Source organism: Drosophila persimilis, unplaced genomic scaffold (assembly GCF_003286085.1).
Source record: "Drosophila persimilis strain 14011-0111.01,24,50 unplaced genomic scaffold, DperRS2 tig00000002-arrow-pilon, whole genome shotgun sequence".
Classification (NCBI taxonomy): Eukaryota; Metazoa; Arthropoda; class Insecta; order Diptera; family Drosophilidae; genus Drosophila; species Drosophila persimilis.
The window spans coordinates 19,287,531-19,299,906 of NW_020825289.1; the positions used below are offsets into that span (position 1 = coordinate 19,287,531).

Consider the following 12,376-nt stretch of genomic DNA (forward strand, 5'->3'; position numbering starts at 1 on the left):
CAATCGATAGTTCTCCACCTGTAGTTCAAAAAACATCGCTGACATTTAATATTAGTTTAATTTTCAATTTTATATAAAAATCCAATAAATGCAAGTATTTCAAATAGGCCAATCATGTATAGAATTGATTTATCAATCGTACAAAATTGAGTGGGCATGGCTAAATCTTCCATATAGATAGTATTATTCAACGGAACAAAGAATATGAGAAAATTGAATTCGCCGCAGTTCGCCGCATTTCGCCGCAGTTTCGCTTTAGCAACAATGAGTCTCGTTCCATACACAAATGTTGCGCATTCCATACACAAAAGTTGCGGCAACATTTACTTGAAACCCGTTTTTTGGTAAAAATAAAATACATAAAGGTAAATAAAAGAAGCAATCTTGTAGAAAATGCATTTATCTATGGGATAAAGCTAAGTGGGCAAATCTATATAGCTTGAAATATAGGCAATACCCGATTCGCCGCAGTTTCGCTATTGCAACAATGAGTCTCATTCCATACACAAACATGTTGCTAATTCCATGCACACATACCCTGGGGGAAATGGATGATATAGAATTGCGGAAATGTGTGTCATTCCAGGCTCTAATTAATGCAGAAACTAGATAGTCTTTGTTTTAAACGATATTTTGCAATTAGTGGTCCTCTTACAGAGACAAAGAATCGCTACAGGGATCAGGTTTTATATACAAATAACTAATCAAATGCATGAATAGACCAAAAAAATGCAATCTAAAACAAAGCCTTTATTAATTACACTTGAAAGCAGCTTGGAAAACAGTATCTTTATATAATATTCACGAAATAGGGTATACAAACACTCATACCCTGGTTGACAACAAATGAGTCTGCAAATACCAGCAACATTGACGTCACAACCTGTGACATTGAACATTTTTGATGAAATCGTGTTTTTGGCAAAATAAAAAACATGCAAGTACTTAAAAATAGTTAATCTTGATCAAAATTGATTCAGCTATCATATAAAATTGTCTGGGCAAAACTGAGAGATCTATATAGCTGGGAATATTCGACGGAAGAAAGATTAACCAAGAATTAGTCGTCATAACCGGTTCACAACAATGAGTCCCATTCCACGCACACATACCCTGGGGGAATGAATGTTATAGAATTGTGAATACGTTTGTCTTCCAAGGCTCAGTAGGTATCAGGATCGAGATAAATATACACAAGATACTAATAATGTACTTTAATATGTCTAAGGAATATCAATTTGAGAAAAGGTCTTTATAAATCACGTTTCATCTTCATATAAAATTAACAAAATAGGGTATACAAAGGCCTACACGCAACACAGTGACTCTTTTTTTGTTGGACTTTTTCGTTCAAACCTTTTTTTACAATAAATACAATTAAAGCAAGGATTAAAAACTATACAATCTTGTAGAAAATTTATTCATCAATGGGATAAAATTATGTGGGCATTGCTGAGAGATTTAGTTAGTCGGCATTATTCAATGGAATATCAAAATTAAGCAATATGAACGAATTTCCCTTTTCGTTTGTTTTGATTGACCTATTTCGCTACTTGCTTTTTGTTTGACTTATTTCGCTAAAACCTTTTTTTAAGCAAAATCCAATAAAAGCATGTGTTTAAAATAAGCCAGTCAAGTAGAAAATTGATTTATTAATCGGATAAAATTATGTGGGCATGGCTAAATGTTCTATTTAGCTGGTAATATTCAACGGAACAAATAATATGAGGAATATGGTTTCCAATCCTGACGGAGAACGATTAACCTATTACAAGCCAAGGGGGTATTTCAATTTTCCACTGAAAATAATGAAAATTTAATCATTTTAGCGCAGTTCAGCTGAAAAATATCGTGGTTTTTTTTAAGTTTATAGTAGAGATGGCATGAATCCTCAAGAAGAATTTAAAATCAGTAATATATTCCGCCATTTACCTCAAGTAGTTGAACTATTTAAATACAGGGGGCTTTAGTGGGCTAAGACGCTTGCACGGTTATTCTGTGCTTCCCACTATCGCCCACTATCGAAACATTGAACCATCGATATTTAGTAGCGCGATAGTGTCTTACCATCGATAGTGTCCCTCTACACCAAATTAGTGATGTAAATTTGAATGAAAACATCGATGTCGATGCCCATCGATGTTGTCAAAATCAAACATCGATATTGGCTTGATACATCGGATTTATTCTTCGATGCATCGATGTATGACCGCGAAATCAGGACCTGATGATTGCGATGGGAAAATTAGTGACAGGCAGTTGTGGTACTGTTTGAACAAATGGATCTCCTTATATAGCTAGCAGTGGTACTCTTATTGTATGGGAAGGAACGCACAGGCTCCATGGGAGTGTATTTTTAGATAGGGTACACTTACTCTGTGCGGGGGTTACATTTCAGTGCATTTACTTAGGTATTTGGCAGCAACAAAGTAAATAGTTTATTGCTTCATCCTTTTTGGTGGGTTCGAGTTTACAAGTGAAATTGTCTATTCTTAGTTGCTAATGTAATTTTCGTGTCGTCATATTCATTCACATGACGTGACATGGACAATTGTACCTATGAGTTTATGTGTGTGAGATTGTACTGTATATTCTGTAATATTAATAAGGTATATGTTTGTGACTGAACAGTACTCTTCATACCTTCCCAAACACACAACGGGTTGCCTTCGAATGATGTTAACGGCGTTCGCAGTTTCATATTTAAACAAATGTATACCATCTATAGTAAATTTGATTCTATTTTGTTTTATTCTATTTTTGAATTTTGCCAAATACGCAATGATATGAAATTAAACTACCGATGTTTTGCAAAACATCGATGCATCACTCAACATCGGTATCAGCAAAAACATCGGAAAATATCAGTTAACATCGGCAGAAAAACATCGATGATCGATGCATCGATGTTTTTTTTACATCACTAATTTCGATATATTTCTGATGGTCAGTCAATTTTTCGAGATAATTTTATTTATTTTCCATTTAAAAAGTATAGTTTGAGTGCATTTATTAAACAAACATCTACTGCGAAAATGGATCTTCGCGGTCCACAATCGTTGGACCACATACTTAAACCCGACGAGTTAAATCTCGTGCCGAAGAACTTGCAAAAGAAGTTGTCGGGGTACATTGAAAAATTTGCAGATGAGTACTGCAAGAATCGTGCGGCGGCTAATCGTTTAGGTAAGTGTAGCATTCGCAAAAACTAGAATGCATAGTGTATGTTTAAACATTTACAATGGTTGCCGATGACATTGTGTTCGAATTTTGCAAAGCACTGGAGGGAGGTTTGCCGGCGGCTAGCCAAAAGTCTGTGGCTGTGTCTCAAAAAAAAATGGAGGATATAGCCAAAATCAATTCAGAGTCGGTTAAAGTTAGTGCATATGCGTAGGCAATGCCTACTAGGCATTCGTATGCATTTTTGTTTTAATATTTATTCATATTAATGCATTTATATTGCCTTTATATTTTTGCACAATGGCTACTAGTTTTGGTATTTTTCTGCTGGCGGGGGTTACACTGAAATTTGACAGACGCAAGCGGATTTCTTTTTTGTTTTTGTGCTTAAAAAAAATTTTGCAATAAAACTAACAAAAGTTAGTAAAATAGTCGTCAGCATGAAACTCAGTGGTCCACAGAGATTAGCAAATGTGTTTGCTCGGGAGGAGCTGGAGCAATTGCCAGCCGGCATGAAGACAAAACTGCAGACATATATCGACCAGTTCTTCGGGGAATATTGTAAAGAACGCGCTGCTGCCCACCGGCTCAGTGAGTTGTTTAGCAGCTATACAAGCATATGTTAATTTTCATTAAATCTTTTTTTCCTTAGCCGAATCTGAAGAAAAGCGGGAGGAGTTGCAGAACGCGGTCGAGGATTATAAGGTGAAGTTGTCGAATTTCGATCAAAATGTCAATGAGCTGCGCGCCCAACTGGACCAAGTTTCCGCAGAGCGTGATCATCTGCTGGAGACTGTCCGAAGCAACGAGCAGATCGCGTCCTCCTTCAGGCAGGAGAAGAACAGTATAATTGAGGAGCGTGACTCGCTATTGACGTTGATAGAACGTCAGAATGCGGAGCTAGAACGCCTGAAAGAGGATCTGCACAGCTATCGTCAGCAGTTGAGCAACGCCATCTCTGCCAAATGCGAAGCCATTGCGCGCGTAGACGAGATCCAAAGCAAAGAGGTGGCTCTACAGACGAAAGAGCAGCGTATCGAGAACGAGCGCATTATGCTGCAAAATGAGATTCGGTTGCTCAACAGCGATCTTAACCGCAACAACAGCGAGCTGCAGAACATCCGCAGAGAGAACTCCCTGAACACAATCCAGCTGGAGAACAGTCTGAGGGAGAAGTGCGATGCACTTCAAATACTGCAGGCCGAGCATGCCCAGGTCGTGGAGGTTGTTGGCCAGTTGAACGAGAAGATAGGAGAGTTGACCAGCAACGCCTACAAGCAGTCCATGGCATCAGAAAAGTACGTTGCCACCTTAAAGAACGAGCTCGATGCCAAGAACAAGCTCTTTGAAATATACAAGAGCACAGAGGAGCAGAATCAGGCGGACAAGAACGAGCTATTGCAGGGCATCGCCGAGATGAAACGCATGCTGAGCGAAGTGACTGAGCAGCACGACAAGGTAGAGGCCGAGCTGAGCTCCACAAAGCAGCAGCACAGCTCTGAGCTAGCAGAACGCGATGCAACAATAACGGATTTAAGAAAGGAAATCTCCGAGGCAAATCGCTTACTGGCTCAGTCCAAGGGTCAAAGTCTGGAGGAGGCCATCTGCAAGCTGTCTCCGAGTGCGGCTGTTGCCAGTCGGGTGATCCATCCCGACTTCACGATCACCGAACTGTACTTGAAGTATGTCAAGGCCCTCGACGAGCTGGAGCTAGCAAATCTCGATAATTCCAAAATGAAGCTGCACATGGAGTCCATGTATAAGGAGATCCAAGAGCGTGCCCCTGAGATTGAGCAGCTGCGTATTGATTTCGAAAATTTGAAAGAAGCCTACGACCATATCATCCCGGAGCGGGATGTACTACTTGGGAAGAAACAATGCCTCGAGGAGACACTGGATAGGGCAACTTTCGACTTGAAATCCATCACAAAGAACAACCAGCTGCTGGAAAAATCAACGAAGGACCTCGGCCGGCAGGTGTGCACGCTTCTGGACGAGCTGAATTGCCTGCGTGCAGGAGTCCGCCACGTAAATCACAACAGGTCGGGAGATAGCACGAGCCAATCAACCAATTTCGACGTCATTACCGATCAGCTAGTCACCTTTGATTCGATCGTCGAATTGCAGGCACAGAACCAGAAACTCTTGCAGTTGACGCGCCAGCTAGCGCAGACAATGGATGAGCAAGAAAATGAAAGAGATACGGAAAAGTTGGAAATGAACAGAGAGCGTGTCAAGAGGGCCCAAGAAAGGTGTTCCCTGCTGGAAGAGCAGCTCACGGAGAAGAACAATGCGCTCAATCTTTTAAGCTCCAAGTGTGAGCGCTACCAGAAGTATTTCTTTGCTGCCCAAAAGAGACAGGGTCGTCAGACCGTCAATCTAGATGATTCGGCTGCGGATATGGATGTTAGCGAATCTAGTACTCTGAACACGTCGGCAAAGGCCGCAGAACACACTAAGGAAGAGGTCAGGAAGCTGGAGCAGCGCATACACAGTCTGGAGAAGCAGTTGGTGGAGGAGACTAACAAATACGCATCGCTCAAGGAGAATTACGAATACTACACTAGCGAGAAGCGAAAGAACGACGCTCTGGCCCAGGAACAGTTCGATTCGATGCGCAAGGAAGTTCGCGAGCTGACATCCAACAACTGCAAGCTGCTGAATGCCACCGATTTCCAGAAAGAGCAGATCGATATACTAAACAGGAACATTGAGGCGTTCAAAAAGCAGATATCGGCCCTTGAGGATCGAAACAGGAACTACGAAAAGACTATCATCAAGCACGAGCAGACCATGCACCTACTCAAGGATGAAACACTGGCGGCCCACAAAAAGTCGGCTGCCGCCGAAGCAGAGGCCTACAATCTGCGGCAGGAGAACCGCTCTTTAAAGGACTCGTCCGCCCGTCTGCAGATCGAGAAGGAGAGCTTCCGTCGGGATCACCAAAGCCAGTCGCTTTTGCTCAACAATTTGGAGTTTATCAAGTCCAACCTCGAGAGATCTGAGACTGAGGGACGCTTGCGCCTCGAGCAGCGGCTAGATGATGCAGCTCGAGAGCTGGCTGCCCAGCGACGTCACCAGCAGGAGGAGCAGGAAAAGTTCCAAGAGACTGTCAACGAGTTCAAGCGCCAAACCGAGACTGCAATCAAGCTGAAGGACGAAGAGAAGCAGCAAGCCGAGAAGTGGAAAGCAGAGCTCGTAAGTGTCCGCGAGGAGCTTGCCCAAAAGACGATTCAGGTGAACGATCTGAGCAAGAAACTGCAGGAGAGCCTGACGCCCTCGATGAATGAGAATCCCGTAACGTCAGCCAACAAAAGGGCCCGAGAATTCGAGCTCAAGTACAACCAGGCTGCGGTTGAGATTGAATCGCTCAAGAAGGAGCTGGCCTCGTTGCGGGCGCATGGCGAGCAGTTCTACAAGATGTCACAGACTGCCGAGGCCGAAGTCAAGCGCCTGCACGAGCTGCACTCCGAGATGGTGGCCAATCACGAGGATGAGATGAAGAAATGGAAGAACGCCGAGGGCGAGCTCAGGGCACGCATCGACGAACTGGAGGCCGAGGCCATGCTCTCAAATGTCACCGAACAGAGCAGGACCATAAACCAGACAGATCAGGTCAAGGCCTCCCAGGATGAGCTGAAGACTGTTCTTGAGAAGCTCACCGAATCGGGTCGCACAATCCGCACTTTGCGATCTGAGAACACGACGCTGGCCGAGTCTCTGCACGAAGTGGAAGTAAAGTATGCCCACGAAATGGTCTTGCACTCCACCGACATCCAAGACCTTACCAGTCTGAAGACTGACAACTTCAAGTTGAGGGACGAGCTGAACCAGCTGAAGACGGGACGGGAATCGCTGCAGGCCGCCCACGACGCCCTGGTCAAGTCGAACGCCGAGGCCCAGAGGCTTCTGGAGAAAGAGAAAGAGGAGTCAGACAGGCGCGTGGCCGACTTGAATGCTCTGAATGCGACTTTGCACGATCAGATTGAAGCACTGGCCACAAAGCTGACGGCCTTGAGTCAGTCGGGTTCGGGTCAGGGTCAGAACAGTTCGATTCTTAACGAATCTCAGACTATGGATGCAGACCAAAGTCTCAACATTTCCGGCATGGCTGTAGAGGAGATCCGCAGCAACGAGCAGCTCCTGAAGATCATTAAGTTCCTGCGCCACGAGAAGGATCTATGTGTGGCAAAGCTGGACATTGTAAAGGCTGAGAATGCACGCCTAGCGTCGGAGCTCACCATTCAGCAGAAGAAGGTGGACGAGCTGAATGCCTGTCTAAACCAGGAACGCTCCAGGAACCAGACCGACGTGGTTTCGACCTCTAAGCACGCCGAGGTGTTGCGCAAGATCGAGACCCTGAACGCCATCACAGATAGCAATCGCATCCTGCGAGAGGAGCGAAACAGTCTCACACAGCGCGTGACGGAGCTGACTAGCCGCATCCAGAGTTTGGAAAAGGAACTGTTCCCGCTTCAATGCGGCAACAAGGAGCTAACATCGAAGATCGAAGAACTCAATTTGGAGAACACCTCGCTGCGCACCGAGGCCGTCAAATGGCGTCAGCGAGCCAATGTCTTGGTGGAGAAGAGCAATCGCAATCCAGAGGAGTTCAAGCGGATTCAGACAGAGCGCGAGAACCTGGCCAAGCAGCTCACGGCTGAAAGGGAACTTAGCAAGAAACAAAACGAAGAGATTGGCTCCCTGAGGTCAGAGCTGCCAGCGCTGACAGGAAAAGTGCAAGCCTTGGACGAGGCCCGCAAGAAACAGATGGAGGAGTCCATAAATCTCCGGCAGACAAACACACGCCAGTCGCAAGACATCATGGAGCTGAAGAACCGACTGTTGCAGAAGGAAGAGGAACTGCTGAAGGCCACCGATGACCTGGAGACGAAGGAGAAGGCTCTGCAGGATAAGGACAGCAAGGAGTTGGCCTTGCGTAAGGTGGCCAAGCGCTACAGGGATAGCTACGTGACTCTCCAGGCGCAACAGGGGGGAGCCGACATCAGTGCCGACCTGGAGAAGGTTCGCTCCGAGCTGGAAGAAGTTGGCAACCAGTATAGAGCCGCCAAGGAGGAGCTGGAGAAGGTGACCACGGAAAACGATGCTCTCAAGAAACGCCTGACTGAGCCCGAAACGGATTCCAATGCCGCCCGTCAGGATCACAAGGTAAAGGTGGACAAGCTCATCCAAGACCTTACAGTGGCCAGAACGGATCTGGTCAATCAGGAGGCTACCCTAGCCAGCAACAAGACCCAATACGACGAGACCGTCGCCCGCCTGGAGAAGGAGCTGCAGGAGAATATTGCCGCAAACAAGGAGGTCAACTTGCGGCTCACTCGCGAGAACGAGGCGCTGCACATGCGCATCAATCAACTCCAGCGTCAACTGGGCTCCCAGCAGTCGACCAAGCCCTCTACGAGCTCTGTCGCGGAGAAGGGAAATATATCAGAGTCCTCATCACCACGCACTGCCAATGTGAAGCCCATGTCGGGGTCGGCCACAGTGCAGCAGTCGGCTACTGTCACCCCCTGGCGTGGCGGGGAGACACCCTTGGCCAGCATCAGACCTATCTCCGTGCAGAACAGCCGGACGGCTGCCATCCTGCCCACCAGCCAGCAGCCGTCGGCGGGCAGTGCTTCGACATCCTCGTCATCGACCTCTACCACATCTGCATCGGCCAGTGGCAGCAGCTCTGCCGTGGCCAACACTGCCCTAGTTCCCCCGCAGCAGCAGGTTCACACCACAGGCAGTGGAGCCTTGGAGTCGATGGCTTCCTCATCGCCCACATCTTCGCACACAGATTACATGCCGTCGACCAGCTCGGCGGCTGTAGCGGTGGCCGCCATTCCACCGATGGGAGCCACCTCCGCCGCCGAGAGTTCCCAAGAGGCGGAAAGCGTTCAGCATCCACAGCAGAACGATTCTCAGCTATTTGCAGGAGGGTCTCAGCAGCAGGTCGTGGCCTTAGTATCGCCACGCGTAGAGGGCTCTTCGTCGACTTCTACTTCCACATCGACATCGACCTCCACTCCGAATCCGACTGCGCCAAGTGTCCAGGATGCGAACAACCAGAGCCAGCAGCCCAGCACTTCTGGCAGCAGCAGCAGCTCGTCGACGGTAGTCAGCAGTCACAGCAGACACACGCCGTCCAGCAGCAATGTGACCACCACTCAGGCTGGCTGTTCATCCATTGGCATCAAACGTCCTCGCGACGTGGAAGGTGACTCCACCAATACAGAAGATGGGGTCCCCGAGAAGATGAAACGGCTGCGTACTCCTATGCACAGCGAAGAGCTGTCCGCCACTCACATTGGAGACTCCGGGATGGACGTAGATCAGATGCCAACCTCGTCGCAGCGAGATCAGGAGGATGACATTCAGGTGGTGGACTCTGATGATGAGGACGATGTCTTGGCGGATGCTGATGACGGCCCCGTCGATGGTGGCGAGGCCGATCAGGAGGGCTACGAGGACTCTTACGAGCAGGACAACGACATGGACAACGAGGGTGCGGACGATGAGAACGAAATGCCGTCCGATCCTCAAGACAATAACGAGGTGGATATTGAGGAGCAGCAACTTCAGGTCCAAGAGGAGAGCCAATTGCTGGACAATCAAGCAGGTGCGGCAGTAGTGGCTGCCTCTGCCTCTACCCAGGAGAACAACCAAAGCCAGGCTATCACCAGTGGCAGTGGAGACTCTTCGAATCCTGCAAAATTGCCACAAGCTGAGACCTCCCCATGGAAGCAGGCGGTCGCCTCTACATCTTCGGCAGCATCTCGGCGTACAGAGAGGTAAGTCGGAAACTAATGTCTTCATACAGAGTGTAATAGAATCCTTCCCAGTAGCTCCGTGGAAATTGTCAGTTCCCCGCAAGTGTCCAACTTTAGTGAGCAGCCAGTTCGTGTGGAGACAGCAGAGGTAGATGGAACCGCAGCAGTGGCTCCCGACGAGAGTGCTGGGCCAAGTGGTGATGGCGCAGCAGCCACATTACCCCAGAAGCCAAACGAGGCAGCCGAAAGCAACGCTGCCGATGCCAACAAGCAACCAAGCGAGAGTGACTTGGGCGGAGCAGAAGATATCTGTGAGGCTGACGAAGCCTTTGCCGAGGAGACGCTGGACCCTGGCCAGGGTGAAGACTCTCAGCAGCTCGCAAATGAGAGTAAGCAGATGCAGGCCATCCTCGATTGGGATATAAAGATAACCTGTTCACTTTTGCAGACCAAAATGTAGGCACAAGCCAGTCTGAGCTAACGGATAACCAGCCCAATCAGGCGGAAGGCGGTTCAGCTGAAGCCAACGAGGGCACAGATGGAGTCTCCTCAGAGGGTGAGAAGCAGACAGTGGGTGTTGAGGTAAGAAGGACGCGCTTTTACCAAAGATAGCGTAATCGTAGCCATGGCGTGGTTTCAGGTTGGTGAAACTCCTGACTGCATGCGATAATTGGAATGCGACTAACATCAGTTGTTGTTAAAGTCCTTGCCTATATTTGCTACTAACTATACCATCCCCTATTCGCTGCTGATCAACATTTTAACACGATCTATTCTCTTTAAAGGAGGAGGGACGCGAGGCCGAGGCCACGTCCCCGTCGGACAACACGCGATATCGCACGTTGCGCAGTGGTATGCCAAACAACAACCGTAGGGTTCGCGGAGCACGTGGAAATCAAAATTCGAACCAGAATCGGTCACGCATTGTGTGGCAAAACAATGCCAACATGCAAGATCAAGGTTCCTCCAGTAACCGTGGATACAACCACCCCCGCGGTGCCCGCACCCGCGGCCCTCGCTCTCGTCGACCACCGGCAAACAACTTCAACAACAACCCCGGACGATACTAGCAGGAACCAGATTCCGGCGAATCCCCAGACGACAGTGTGCTGACATGTCTGGCAGCGAACGCCGATTCTCCTACATTCACTTATATTTAAAAACTACATTTAAAGAAATTAAAATAAAGCCAATCAAATTGAAATCATTGCCTTTTTGTAATTTTCTTTTTTTATTTAGTTTTGTAAAACCCTAACTCTGTGTCTGGAAAAAGATTAGACGTATCATCATCTAAGATCTTGGGCGTTCCTTCTTCTCCTTGTAAAGAGCCAACAGAGAGACGTTGGCCACCTTGACAACCTTGAAGCGCACACCGGGAATATCACCGACGGCGTGACCCTTACGACCGAAACCGGCAACCAGGACTTCGTCGTTCTCCTCGATGTAGTTCAAGCTACCGTCACGGGGCACGAAAGCGGTAATCTTCTTTCCGTTCTTGATGAGCTGCACCCTCACGCACTTGCGGATGGCAGAGTTGGGCTGTTTGGCTTCAACGCCACTGCAATTAAACAAATAGGGAGTGGATTAGAATATATTTGTTAGATACACTTTCCGAATGAAATACAAAATACACTTGGGTTCCTTTCACACTCTCTGATAGCACGCCCAGCATCTCACAGTATAATCCTGTGATTTGCGTTTCAGACACAACAAAACACAAAAATATACTGCGAGGCGTCAAGACGCCGATTCTTTCGGCACACCTAGGAAAACACATTGGAGATGTTCTGAGATCACCGTACGTACACTTTCTCGAGCACAATACCCTTGGCGTGGGAAGCACCGCCGAAGGGATTGGCCTTCCATCTGGTGCCCAAATGAGCCTTCTTGTAGTCCTTGTCGGCCCAACGCTGGTCGCGACGATGGTTCACATGCTTTCTGGCTGTGCGCAGACCTCTTGGTTTGCCTGAAAACATTCAATAAATTGGATTAAATCGAAGTTCACTATGGCATCAAGAGCGGCAAAACAATGTAAACAAATGACAGTTTAGTCGGCTTTGACTTTGTGAGGTTAGATCGAATGAATCGTTGCAAATTTCATTTAAAAGACTATTATCGCTAAATATCACTTGCAATAGCTGCGTTGAGGTGTGTTCCCTTGTCAAAGCCAGATCGTAGGCCATAAGTTTGCACGATTCATTCGATTTCAACGGATTTTTGCATACGCAAAATCCCAACTCTTTCAACTTTTTGATAGCACCAAGTCTCTCAGGCTGTTCAACATAAATTCACTTACTCTTTTAGCCGCCCGACATTTACAACTCCATTTCTACACTGTTTTGCGACACAATTTGCTTGTTTCACATAAAAACTACTCTTTTTTGACAACTCACCCATGATTTTTCAACTATCTCAGGCTG

General features: G+C 47.2%; 2 protein-coding genes across 5 annotated transcripts; one reads left to right on the plus strand and one right to left on the minus strand.

Annotated features, from left to right (window-relative positions):
* Positions 1–3,008: 3,008 nt before the first annotated feature.
* LOC6592300 (nucleoprotein TPR) lies at positions 3,009–11,177 on the plus strand. Of its 4 annotated transcripts, none has more exons than XM_026986621.1 (6): positions 3,009–3,186; positions 3,613–3,771; positions 3,833–9,977; positions 10,029–10,345; positions 10,405–10,538; positions 10,742–11,177. In XM_026986621.1, exons 1-6 carry the CDS (start codon positions 3,036–3,038, stop codon positions 11,024–11,026), a joined length of 7,191 nt encoding a protein of 2,396 aa, XP_026842422.1. In that variant the 5' UTR covers positions 3,009–3,035; the 3' UTR covers positions 11,027–11,177. The 4 variants fall into 4 exon arrangements, with proteins under 4 accessions (XP_026842422.1, XP_026842423.1, XP_026842424.1 ...); XM_026986622.1 differs by having other exon boundaries at positions 10,032–10,345; XM_026986623.1 differs by lacking the exon at positions 3,613–3,771.
* On the minus strand, positions 11,164–12,372 carry LOC6592298 (40S ribosomal protein S23). The gene is made up of 3 exons (XM_002017593.2): positions 12,350–12,372; positions 11,763–11,922; positions 11,164–11,514 (listed from the first exon to the last, which is right to left on the minus strand). Exons 1-3 carry the CDS (start codon positions 12,351–12,353, stop codon positions 11,247–11,249), a joined length of 432 nt encoding a protein of 143 aa, XP_002017629.1. The 5' UTR covers positions 12,354–12,372; the 3' UTR covers positions 11,164–11,246.
* Positions 12,373–12,376: the final 4 nt, after the last annotated feature.